General features: G+C 39.9%; 1 protein-coding gene across 2 annotated transcripts in view; it reads left to right on the top strand.

Moving 5' to 3' along the window:
* Positions 1–3,001: 3,001 nt before the first annotated feature.
* PLPPR5 (phospholipid phosphatase related 5) overlaps positions 3,002–12,956 on the top strand; it is a 376,469-nt gene continuing 366,514 nt past the window's right edge. Inside the window, exon 1 of one of the 2 annotated variants that reach the window (XM_073571406.1) lies at positions 3,002–3,983. In XM_073571406.1, the coding sequence (XP_073427507.1) occupies positions 3,753–3,983 (231 nt within the window). In that variant the 5' untranslated portion in view covers positions 3,002–3,752. The remainder of the gene's footprint in view (positions 3,984–12,956) is intronic. The other variant, XM_073571407.1, reaches the window with a different exon arrangement.

The following is a 12,956-nucleotide window of genomic DNA, read 5'->3' as shown; positions in this document are numbered from 1 at the left end:
TAAGTGTATTTAGCTTGCTATCTGTTATTTAGTGGTCCCACTATTCTAGTCCTAGTTGTTGGCAAGAGAGCGGCCATCTAACTTTACATATATGTAGATTTGCTGTCAAAATGGTCGCCGTCAAACCACGCACGCGTAAGTTTATTTGGCTATGCTGTTATTACAAATGGTCATTTAGTGGCCCCTTCTCTTTGAAAAATTTCCATCAATTTAGGCATTTGCAAAAATGGCTGTGGTCACATTTTGTGTGTATAGACACCATTTTGCTGCAAATCAATGTTATTTGTTCACTTTGAATTGTTGACAATATGGTCGCCGTTAAATTGCGCATGCGCCAGTGTATTCAGGGGCGCTCTGATTATACACAGCTTTTTGATTATACCATCATTATTTTTTGAATTCCTTCATCTATTCAGGACTTTGATAAGGTAATCAGTGCGACATTTTGTGCATGTGGGCGTCTCCATCATATCGCTTTAATAAGCTTTATTTGTAAGGGGGACTTACAATATGGCCGTCGCCAAATTGAGCATGCGCCAGTGTACTCAGGGGCGCTCTGACTACACACAGCTCTTTGATTATACTATCATTCTTATTTGAAGTCCTTTATTTAAGACTTTGATAAGGTAATCAGTGCGATACTTTGTGTATGCAGGCTTTTCTATTCTATTATATCGCTTCAATAAACTTTATTTGTTCACCTGACATTGTAGACAAGACAGCTGCCGCCGAACTGCGCATGTGCTAAAGTTTTTTTGGCAGTGCTTATAACTTTATTTATACACCAGCAACGCCGACAAGATGGCCGCTGCCACACTGCGTTCACTCGCCTTATGGATCAGTATCATGTTAATTAACTAATTTTTCATCATGTGTTTCCTTCCTATATATTGATGCTATGCATGTACCCTCCCAGCGCTTCATTCTCCTTTGAAAAAGCCACACAGGTGTGGCGATACGCGTGGGGTGTGCTTCCCCACATCTTTTCCCCGCAGGCTTCTGCTTTCATCTCTGGGCCTCCGTCTCAGCACTTCATTCTTCGATATGTAATAAGTGCACACGTTGCAGAAAATTTCTGCTCAAAAACCTGAATCCCTTCCCAGAAACCACACCTATTTTTCCGTGGCGGTTTTTGCGCGTTTTTTGAGCGGTTTTGATGCGTTTTTGATGCAGCGGTTTCAAACCGCATGGAAGAAGCCAAAACCACGGAAAAATCCGCAAAATTAATTAGCATGCTGTGATTTTTACCGCGATGCGTTTTTTTCACGGTAAAAAACGCATCAATGTGCACAAAAAGTGCAAAATGCATAGAAATGACTGGGAAGCTTATTTTTAGCGGTTTTATAGTGAAAACCGCGGTAAAAACCGCTAAAAAAACCGCTGTGTGTGAACACAGCCTTAGGGTTTTTTGTTTGCTTTTCCACCATTCTCTAACTTAGGGGCTATTAGACCTTAGACCTCTTCTGAGCAGTTCAATATTTGCTGACTGACTCAAATAATTGGCAACGTTTATATATATTTCCCCCTCTTTGCATGGTGCTGTGTTTAATGAGTCATCTCTTAAGGCCTTTTAACCAGTTATGGTCAAGTGCTCATATATTGAGCACTACATCTATTGTTTCTCAGTAACCTGTTATATATATATATATATATATGTATATATATCTATTTAACATCAGATAAAAGGGGTACTTGTTGTGGGAGAGTCACTATGTCAGCATTACATGTCTGTGACTTGATTAACACTTTTCTGTGTTTTTAAATGTTTTTATCCTTTTTTGCTGCTTTGTGTACATGTAATTAATAAAGATTGTTATATATTTTTTTCAAAATTGCTTACTGGAGTTCCCATTTTGTGGATCTACTCTTTTGTCTACTTTTTTTACATATTTTGTTTTGTACATCTGTGGTGAACCCGCATTATTTAAGCTGTGCCCTCCATTTTGTGTATTCATTCGTGTAAAAGCATGTTCACACAGTGGCCATTTCACAGACAAAACCCAAGAAAAAATACAAATGAGCGCCGCCTGTTGGTAGTAGCGATCCTACAAGTCACTATCAACACTTTAACGAGCCTTGTAATATGACTTAGGATAAAATCCAAATCAGAATTTCAATTTGCAAACATGGTTTTTCAGGGTATTGCCCCACATCAGTGCAAAGTATGAGAACTGATTTGGCTATGTAAGAGGCTAACAGGTAGCTCTAGTGAGTTCAAGTCCTCTTCTTCTTTGAAAAGCCAATTTGCATATTAAATTTCCCAGAGGAGCATTGCACGGTGAAAAAGCCTCCTTACATTGACCTGCCAGAGCTGGTATGTCTCTTTGCACAAGGAGAAACGTTACCCCTTAGACCTCAGTCCAGAGCTTCTCCCCAGCCAAATCAGTTCTCATACTTTGCACTGATGAGGGGCAATACCCAAAATACTGTGTCTGCAAACTGACATTCTGATTTGGCTTTTTTCCTAAGTCATATTGCAAAGGCTTGTTAAAGGGTCAATAGTAACTTGTAGATTCCAACAGGTGGCACCATATTGTTCAAGTCCTCTTGCTCTCTGAAGAGGCAATTTGCATATACTCTGTAGTAAGTACATGATTAAATAGTAATAGTACATGTAAATAACATAGGGTACTTAGTTCACAATATTATGATAAAAAAAAGTGTAAAAGCAATCCAACCGTGACAAGGTGAACCCAATCGGGATGGACCTATCCTGTCTGCTAAATATTCATTTCCATCTACCGGGTTGCCTCAGGTTATTAGCCACTAATTTTATCTTTGCATTTCTCTGTGTCATTGCTGCTTTTCTTACAGTTGATATAATTAGTGTTCCTTTTAGAAGCCCTGAGTTCATGCTAAGGACTGTCACTGTCCATTGTAAAAGTGCAGAAGAGGATGTTATATTCTGGGCTGTAGAGAAAGCACTTGCTTCTTAGAGGGGAGGAGTGTAAGCAATGAGGGGGACGTTACATTGCAGAGATTTAAAAAAACTAGTGTGATTTGCTAGGGTTTTCCAGTACACATGCCTGTATAACTGAGACTATATGTGTAATAGCCATAGAAAGGATCCTTCAGAGCCAAGTTACTACTCCGACTATCTATTCAGCAATGGATGGACATGTACTGTGTTCTATCGAAGGATGAGCTGATATCACTTCCTAATTCAGAGTTATTAAGCTCTGTTCTTCAGATCAGGACAAGGGCTTCTCTGTCTCTCTCCGCACAGTGGGAGGATCTGAACCTTTTCTGCTGGGATTTCTGCTTTTAATTCCAGCCTCAATAGTGGGAAAGAGAGGATGGCTTTGCAATGGGGCAGGCTCACCACTTGAATTTCTTTTCCCGAACACAGCATTGTGACAAGGAAGAAAAAAAAAAGCTATCCTCTATTTTTCACCACCTGGGAAGCAGCTGGAACCATGTAAATTCTATTTGGCTGCTACGATGGATCAGTGATCAGGCGAAAGGGAGAAATCGTTATTGTGTGCTTGAGCTTAAAGCATCGGTCTCTGAAGGCAACTTACTATGTGTGGGCATCTGATCTAAATCTGCCAGTGGATCCAGACAACCATTTTAATTAAGTAGATGATCTTGTTTGCTGGAAGCTGCTTTCTAGGTGAAGGAAACGAAGGAGCTGAACTCAACAATCCTTGTATCATTGTGTCTCCTGCATAGAGATGTAGATATCAGCACTGTTGGCATGGACAGCTCCTGAAGCGCCGGTTGTGCCTTTGATTGTGTGGATGGTTCTTTAAATGAGTTTTCAATTCTCCCTGACGATCATGCTTTATTTCCAGATGGTGATTATGGCAGGGACTGTAATGCTGGCTTATTACTTCGAGTACACGGACACGTTCACTGTGAATGTCCAGGGGTTTTTCTGCTTTGACAGTTCCTACACCAAGCCCTATCCAGGACCTGATGAGAGCAGTGACATCCCTCCAGTTCTTCTCTTCTCTCTTGTCACTGGGGTACCTGTGCTGGTGGTAAGCATTTTTTAATCACTTTAATTAATATTTTGCTGTCGTTTTTGGTAAGATGCTGGCACCTTTCTCTGATCATGCAATGTGGGTCAGATTCATACAAATTGTAAAGTGCTGCGGAACATGTCGGTACTATAGAACTAAAATTGTTATTATTATTATTAAATAGAAACTCATTCAGATACTACAAGAAGGGGTTAAATAGTGCTCGTTTCAGCACTGATTACTGCATGTTATTATGATTCTTGCCATTATGACTGCAGATTTCCCATTTTGTAAATTCTGACCTTTTCCCCACTTTATTTCCATTTTTTTTCTTAAGTATTGTGGATTGGTTTTAACTGCCTGCAGCTCCCTCTTCTGACAGTCTGCCCTCTCCGATTCCTCCTCCTCCTCCCTTTCTCTATTTTTTCTGGACTTAAAGCTGCTGCTCTCTATCTCTCTGTGTATCTCAAGTCACAGTGAGCTTTCCTGTGCTAAGTCTTACTGCAGCGCAGATCTGCAGCTCACTGCTGTGAATTCTTGGGTCAGCATTAAAGGGAACCTGTCACCACGAAAATGCAGTCCAAACTGCTGGCACCATGTTATAGAGAAGAGGGAGCTGAGCAGACAGATGTATAGATTTGTGAGAAAGGATTCAGTATAACCTGTGTTTTCATCATTTAAACTTCTGCTCTTCCAACGGTTTTGTGTCCAGTGGGCGGTCCTATCAGTGACTGACCGCTGTCTATGTATAAACGTGCATAGAAATGGAGCTGTCAGTCACTGATAAGATTTTGTGTCCAGTGGGTGGTCCTATCAGTGACTGACAGCTCCTTTTCTATGCATGCTTATACATAGCTGTCAGTCACTGATAAGATTTTGTGTCCAGTGAGCGGTCCTATCAGTGACTGACAGCTATGTATAAGCATGCATAGAAAAGGAGCTGTCAGTCACTGATAGGACCACCCACTGGACACAAAATCTTATCAGTGACTGACGGCTCCATTTCTATGTACGTTTATACATAGACAGCTGTCAGTCACTGACTGGACTTCCTACTGTACACAAAACCATATCAGTGACTGACAGCTCCTTTTCTATGCATGCTTATACATAGCTGTCAGCCACTGATAGGACCGCTCACTGGACACAAAACCTTATCAGTGACTGACAGCTCTATTTCCATGCACGTTTATACATAGACAGCTGTCAGTCACTGATAGGACTGCATACTGGACACAAAACCCTATCAGTGACTGACAGCACCTTTTCTATGCCCGCTTATACATAGGCAGCTGTTAGTCCCTGATAGGACCGCCCACTGGACTCTAAACCCTAGGAAAAGCAGAAGTTAAAATGACAGGTCATACTGATTATTTTCTTATAAAACCACATATCAATCTGCTCAGCTCTCCCTGCTCTATAACATGGTTCCTGCAGATAGGACGGTATTTTCTTAGTGACAGGTTCCCTTTAAGGTTCACTATTATTCTTTTGGGAAAAAAGGAAGAGTCCTGGCTGTTTCTATGAATCATTCAGTGCTGACATGCCACATCTCAGTGATTGCTTACTTAAAGGGGGATCCCATCTGTGACCTGGTACATGATGGTAGTTTCATGTACTGTCGGATCAGTCGTAGGCTAAGATTGATGGCTGCAAGCTTCTTCATTCACAAAATGGTGTTGTCAAATAACCACTGACCACTTATTATAAGATTAGGGGGGGTTAGACAGATTCAACCCGATTCCTTTTATATTTAATGAAATTAAACTTTAACCCATTTATTGCCTTACAGAATAAACCATAGTAATATATAACCTCATACGGCCAATTAGTTCCGTAGGATCCGCCAATTCCGCCTTTTCTCCATTAAATTGCAATGATTTACATGAAACTATGGTTTTAGCGGCGATATTCATTAGTTTGGTTTTTAGCAAGATATGGTAATTATCTGGGTTTTTTTATTTTTCTTGCCTTGTTCCTCGCTAAACGGTTATTACACATTCTTCTTGTTTGCAGTATGTGGAGTATTGACATTGTAATTGGAAGCCATTTATGACATTTGCCGTTACATTTAAGGGGGGAGAGGAGCGACGAGAGGGGATGTATTCATTATTTCTTGTCATATCCATTTCAAGTAATCTAGGAGAACAGATCATAAATGGTTAATGGGGAACCGTATGTCTAGTTCCTCCATATATTTATTTTGCAAGTTAAGTGTATTCTAGGCCTTTGGTAATAATAAATGGGTTAAAATGAATTATAAATGTCCTGTATGTATTTTAATAATATAATATCTAATAAAATTAAATGTAGTATAATAATATATAATATTTGTCTACAATTAAAAGAAAACAGACAGTTACTAAAATTTTACAAAATGCCTTCTGTTTTTGTGGCTCCAACCATGACATTTTTTTTTCCTGTTATCCAATCATTTATCATTTAACATGCTGTCCATTAAAGTACTTTTTTCCTAATTTGTTCTCAAGACGTGAGAAATTACGGCTGAGGATTAGATTGTTTATTTGTGGTAAAATGATAAATGTCTGCTGAAATCTGTACGGGAATCCATTAGTATTGTTTTGCCCTGCAGCAACCCCGCAGGAGAAATGAGGAACTGCACATCTCTTATTAAAATCAATGGTCTATCTGTGTTAGGCTGATTTCACACTTGCGTTTTTTTGCGCTGTATTTTAGAGCTAAAAAACGCATGCGTTTTTCCCCCTATATTTTGCTTGGGATGCGTTTATGTGCGCATACACATGCGTTTGTATGCGTTTTTACGCGCATGCGTTTTTTTGTGGTGTGCGCTCGGGCGCACAAAATGCATCCTGTTGCATTTTTTGGGCGTCCGACTTGCCTAAAAAAAACCGCATGCGCGCGCAATGCGTTTTTTTTACAGCAATACACCCATTATAAGTCTATGGGTGCGCATATGTGCGCATTGGCATGCTCATGTATGCGTTTTTTTGCGCATGCGTTTTTTTGTTGACCATTGGTTAGACAATGGAAATTAGGGGTTTGGGTTAGAGTTAGGGTTAGGGTTTGGGTTAGAGTTAGTATGGTTTGGTTAAGGGTTAGGGTTTAGGGTTAGTTAGGGTTTAGGGTTAGGGTTTGGGTTAGGGTTAGTAGGGTTTGGTTGAGGGTTAGGGTTAGTATGGTTTGGTTAAGGGTTAGGGTTAGGGTCAGGGTTAGGGTTAGGGTATGGTTTGGTTAAGGGTTAGGGTTAGGGTTAGGGTATGGTTTGGTTAAGGGTTAGGGTTAGGGTTAGTAAAGTCATGGTTTGGGTTAGTGTGAGGGGCCAACTAATGTTGGAAAAAAATGCAAACGCACTAAAAACGCATACAAATGCATAAAAACGCTGCTTTTTTTCATGTATGCTCATAAAAATGCTTGAAAAAAACGCAGCATTTGTATGCGTTGGTATGCGTTTTTGCCATGCTTTTTTTTTGCGGGAAAAACGCGCTGCAAAACAAAGCAAGTGTGAAAGTAGCCTTAGGTATGGATTCACTGTGTCCTCCAAAGAGAGACTGATAGAGAGTCTCTTTTGTAACTAGTTTTCTAAATTGGGTCAGAATTGTCTCAGATTTATGTGTATGTATAATAGAGGATTTGCAAGTGAGTTTCCTAAGACTCGACTTACAAAGCAATTTTGTCTGTGAGATCGCCTTGTGCCACTACTACTACTACAGGTGAATGGGGTCTCAATGCAAGCCTTAGGGTACCACGAGAACGATAAAAAAAGTCCAACTGGGTCTGACTTTTTGCAATTTGCTTGGTTGCGCGTCACAGTCGCAGTACTCTTTGGGTTGTAATGCAGCCCCTTTTACCTGTATAATACATAACACAGCAATGGCACATAGCAATCTTTGGTTGTGTCCTGTTTTCCAGCCAAAGTTGTCGTGGAATGTCAAAAGTCAACCCTCTTAAATCTCTATAATGCACTTTGGCGAATATGGGCTCCAATACATCTTTTTATACAACACAGGTGTCCTACAAGACTGCAAGAATTTAGAGTAATATTCATACTTTTTTTTTTCAAGGTTTAACCCCTTAGTGACAGCGCCAATTGGGTACTTAATGACCTGGCCAATTTTTACAATTCTGACCACTGTCAATTTATGAGGTTATAGCTCTGGAACACTTCAATGGATCCCACTGATTCTTAGGCTGTTTTTTGTGACATATTCTGCTTCATGATGGTGATAAAATTTCTTTGATATAACTTGCGTTTATTTATGAAAAAATGGAAATTTGGCAAAAATTTGGAAAATGTTTGCAATTTTCAAACTTTTAATTTTTGTACCCTTAAATTAGAGAGAGGTGTCACACAAAAGAGTTAATAAATAACATTTCCCACATGTCAACTTTGCATTATTACAAATTTGGAAATGAGTTCTCCCACTTAAAAAGATGAGAGAGGCCTGTAATTGTCATTATAGGTAGACCACAACTATGAGACTCAAAATGAGAAAACAAATCCAGAAAATCACCTTGTCTGATTTGGCAAGATTTATTTAGCAAATTATGGTAGAAAATAAGTATTTGGTCATTAACAAAAGTTCATCTCAATATTTTGTTATATATCCTTGGTTGGTAATGACAGAGGTCAAACGTTTTCTGTAAGTCTTCACAAGGTTGGCTCACACTGTCGTTGGTATGTTAGCCCATTCCTCCATGCAGATCTCCTCTAGAGCAGTGATGTTTAGGGCCTGTCGCTGGGCAACACGGACTTTCAAATCTATCCAAAAGTTTTCTATGGGGTTGAGATCTGAAGCCTGGCTAGGCCACTCCAGAATCTTCATATGCTTCTTACAAAGCCACTCCTTCATTGCCCTGGCGGTGTGCACGGGATCATTATCATGCTGAAAGACCCATCCTCGCTTCTTCTTCAATGCCCTTGCTGATAGAAGGAGGTTTGCACTGAAAATCTGCCGATATATGGCCCCATTCATTTTTTCATGTACACAGATCAGGTGTCCTGGTCCATTTGCAGAAAACATCCCCAAAGCATGATGTTGCATCCCTAACGCTTCACAGTAGGTGCAATGCCTTGCGAAAGTATTCTGCCCCCTGGAACTTTTCAACCTTTTCCCATATATCATTTTCAGTTTTTGAATTTCCACAAAACTTTAAAATAACCAATAAATGTTGTTTAACTTCTCAATTGTGTCCCACTTGTTGTTGATTCTTCACCAAAAATTTACATTTGGTATCTTTTTGTTTGCAGCATGATATGTGGGAAAAGGTTGACAAGTTCCAGGGGGCCGAATACTTTCGCAAGGCACTGTATAGTGTTCTTTGGCTGCAACTCAGCATTCTGTCTCCTCCAAACACGACGAGTTTTGTTTCTTCCAAACAGCTTTACTTTGGTTTCATCAGACCATATGGCATTCTTCCAATACTCTTCTGGATAATCCAAATGCTCTCCAGCAAACTTCAGACAGGCCCAGACATGTACTGGTTTAAGCAGCGGGACACGTCTGGCACTGCAGGATCTGAGTCCCTGGCGGCGTAGTGTGTTACTAATGCTAACCTTTGTTACGGTGGTCCCTGCTCTATGCAGGTCATTCACTAAGTACCCCCATATTTTGTCTTTGTTAAAAAACATAAGTCTTAATATTTATTGGTTGCTTGTGCTTTTGCATTTACAACTCGTGTGATTGCTAGAGAAATTCTGGAATCGCATAATCTATAAATCAAATTATCTGTTAAATACTGGAATAAAAAAATGTAGCTAAATCATGAACATAAATTCTATGTTAAAAATCACATCAGGCACAGAGCAAGGAGATTGGCATTGAGCTATCAATCAAGGTAAAGAGGCTGATCCTGGGTGAGCAAGCAGCCACTGAAGGCAAAGGCAGGGGATATGCTCTGACACACCAAGAGCACTTAACAGCTCATTTTCATATTAATTCAGAGACTAGTTACTCAGGAATGCAACAACAGATAAAAGATATAAAGGTGCTAATGGATTTAGCTTTCATTGACCTGCATGTGGTTGGGGGCAGGTTGATCTTTCCAACAGATTTCCTTTAATAAATGCTGTTTGTCTTACCTATGTAAAGCAAGCAGTATATAAAAATAATAATACAGCACAAGTTAGCTCCTCTAACAGCGTGAAGAAAACCCACAAGTCACAGCTGCGGATGACAAGTCTTGTCCAGATTATTTTACGTTGTCATGACAGCATTGACTGGAAAACATAATGTATCATTTGTACAAAGTTTTTTTTCCTTGGAAAATAAAAATAAAGACACAATCTACTTCCAAATATACTAACCATCTGCAGAAAGGAAAAAAAAAAACAACATTCTTAATTTTTCATCCAGATAAATTCTGCATTACTAAGTATTAATAATGATAAACCAAAAGAAAAAGGCAATGCAACAAGTCCAGAGGTTAAAATATCACAAATCTTTATTAATATACCAGTTGAAGAACATATATAGCTTAAAAAAGTGACACATGAACAAGCGGCGGGGTGAAAAGTGCACGTTACTCCAAAACAGGTAGCATCACAAATATATATGACATAAACCCGGTAATGTGAGTGGATAGAAAAAACACTCCTATGGTTACTTAAATAGCTGCCAAAGGCAAACAGTAAATGGGTGGCCAGCAATTACCATATAAAGGGAAAAGTCCCTAGCTGATCACCAAAAAAGGTTACTAAATAATTTGAGACCATAAGAGAAAAATAACTAAGTCAAGCACATACCAGGATAATGGGAGCACGTGCACCACACACCACCAACCCCAACGCGCGTTTCGGATACACTTCCTTCCTCATATAATGAGGCTACATGTATCCAGCTTTTTATGCTGTCATTTGTGCTTATTAGTATTAATAATGGTAGGATTCACATCACATTTTTCCCCTCCACTTAGCATTTATGCTGAGAAAAGCTCTCAATTTACGTGGTAAACCTGTCGATAGTTCTCCTTTAGTCCAACAAAGGCCATATGATTGTGTTAAAAGTGGAGAAATTCATTTTTTTTTAATTAAATGCTTACAGCGCTTCTTAAAGGGAATCTATTAGCAGGGTTTTGCTACCTCTTCTGAGAGCATCATAATGTAGGAAAAGAGACTCTGATTCCAGCGATGTATCACTTAGTTTACTGGGTGCAGCAATTGTGACAGAATCAGAGTTTTTAGATGTGGCATGCAACAGAGCTCAGAAAGCTAACCCCTCCCACACTACCGCCTTCTGTGTACATTATGTAGAGATAGTGAGCTACTTATCACAGGAAGGGGGCGTAGTCTGACCAGAGCTCATGTGAGCATCAGTCTGGACAGTAATTATCTCCCGGTGATAAAACATTTATTGTATGGAAACATCGGCACAGAGCCTTTATAAGTAACATATCACTGATATCTGTGTCTCAGCCCCTACATCATGCTGCACTCGGATTACATAGCAAAAACCTGCTGTTAGATTCCCTTTAATAGCTATGCATTGGTACTCAGCAAGGTATGTAATATTATAATACTGTTGACTATGTTATTCCATGGAATAGTATACAGCAAAAAAATAAATGCCATATAGTAATAGAGTAAATGTTTTCACATCTAGTTCCTAAGGAGGACAAGTGCCATTGTATGACAATTTATGCATTAGAGGCTTCCATTTAACGTACACATCTGGAGTTTGGAACATATGCCAAACAGAAAACATAAATGTATTGTAAACAGGGCTTAAAGGGGTTGTCCAATCTAAGGACAACCTCTTCTTTATCAAAATGATTGACCTACTCACCTCCCGTGCCAGAGCCATTCCCATGGTGGGGGCGGCACTCGCTCTCCCCGGGGCTCCCGTACAGTTGTTGTGACGTGTGATGACGGCACCTAATCAGCGCTGGCATCACTGTCCCCTTTTTGGAGAAATTGAACATGAAGAGGAAGACCGGCTGCAGCTGATATTTGACTTTCTCTTTATTTTCAATTCTGCATGAGGTGGGGACAGTGATGCCAGCTCTGATTGGGCGATGGGGTCACATATCACAACAACACACCGGTAGCCCTGGGAGAGAGAGTGCCGACACCGCGGCAACAGCGCCAGCATGTGAGGTGAGTATAAACTTTATTATTTTATGGGGGCCAAGCAAGGGGTATAAAAAGAAGTTGTCCAAGTAGTGGACTTCTTTAACTTTGTAATTTTTGGGGTGATGAATCATAGAATCATAGAATTGGAAGGGACCTCCTGGGCCATATGGTCCAACCCCCTGCTCAAAGCAGGATTCGCTAAATAATCCCAGACAGATGTCTGTCCAGCCTCTCTTTGAAGACTTCCATTGAAGGAGAACTCACTACCTCTTGTTGCAGCCTGTTCCACTCATTGATCACCCTCACTGTCAAAAAGATTTTTCTAATATCTAATCTGTCTCCTCCCATTCAGTTTCATCCCATTGCTTCTAGTCTTTCCTTGTGCAAATGTGAATAAAAATGATCCTTCTACAATGTGACAGCCCTTGAGATATTTGTAGACAGCTACTAAGTCTCCTCTCAGTCTTCTCTTCTGCAAGCTAAACATTCCCAAATCCTGCAACCTTTCCTCATAAGACAGGGTTTGCAGACCGGTCACCATTCTGGTCGCTCTTTTCTGAACTTGTTCCAGTTTGTTGATGTCTTTTTAAAAATGTGGCACCCAAAACTGGACACAGTATTCCAGATGAGGTCTAACCAAAGAGGAGTAGAGGGCAATAATGACTTCACGTGATCTAGACTGTATGCTTCTGTTAATACATCCTAGAATTGCATTTGCCTTTTTTGCTGCTACATTACACTGTTGACTCATATTCAGTCTGTGATCTATTGGTATCCCCAAGTCTTTTTCACATGTGCTGTTGCTTAGCCCTATTCCTCCCATTCTGTATATGCTTTTTTAATTTTTATTGCCCACATGTAGCATTTTGCATTTTTCCCTGTTAAAAACCATTCTGTTAGTTGCTGCCCACTGCTCCAGTTTATTTATATCTTTTTGAATC

This window comes from Dendrobates tinctorius, unplaced genomic scaffold, assembly GCF_039654945.1.
Source record: "Dendrobates tinctorius isolate UK_male_01 unplaced genomic scaffold, ASM3965494v1 ptg000029l, whole genome shotgun sequence".
Classification (NCBI taxonomy): domain Eukaryota; kingdom Metazoa; phylum Chordata; class Amphibia; order Anura; family Dendrobatidae; genus Dendrobates; species Dendrobates tinctorius.
The sequence above is the reverse complement of the archived record's forward strand: the minus strand, read 5'-3'. Positions and strand labels throughout refer to the sequence as shown.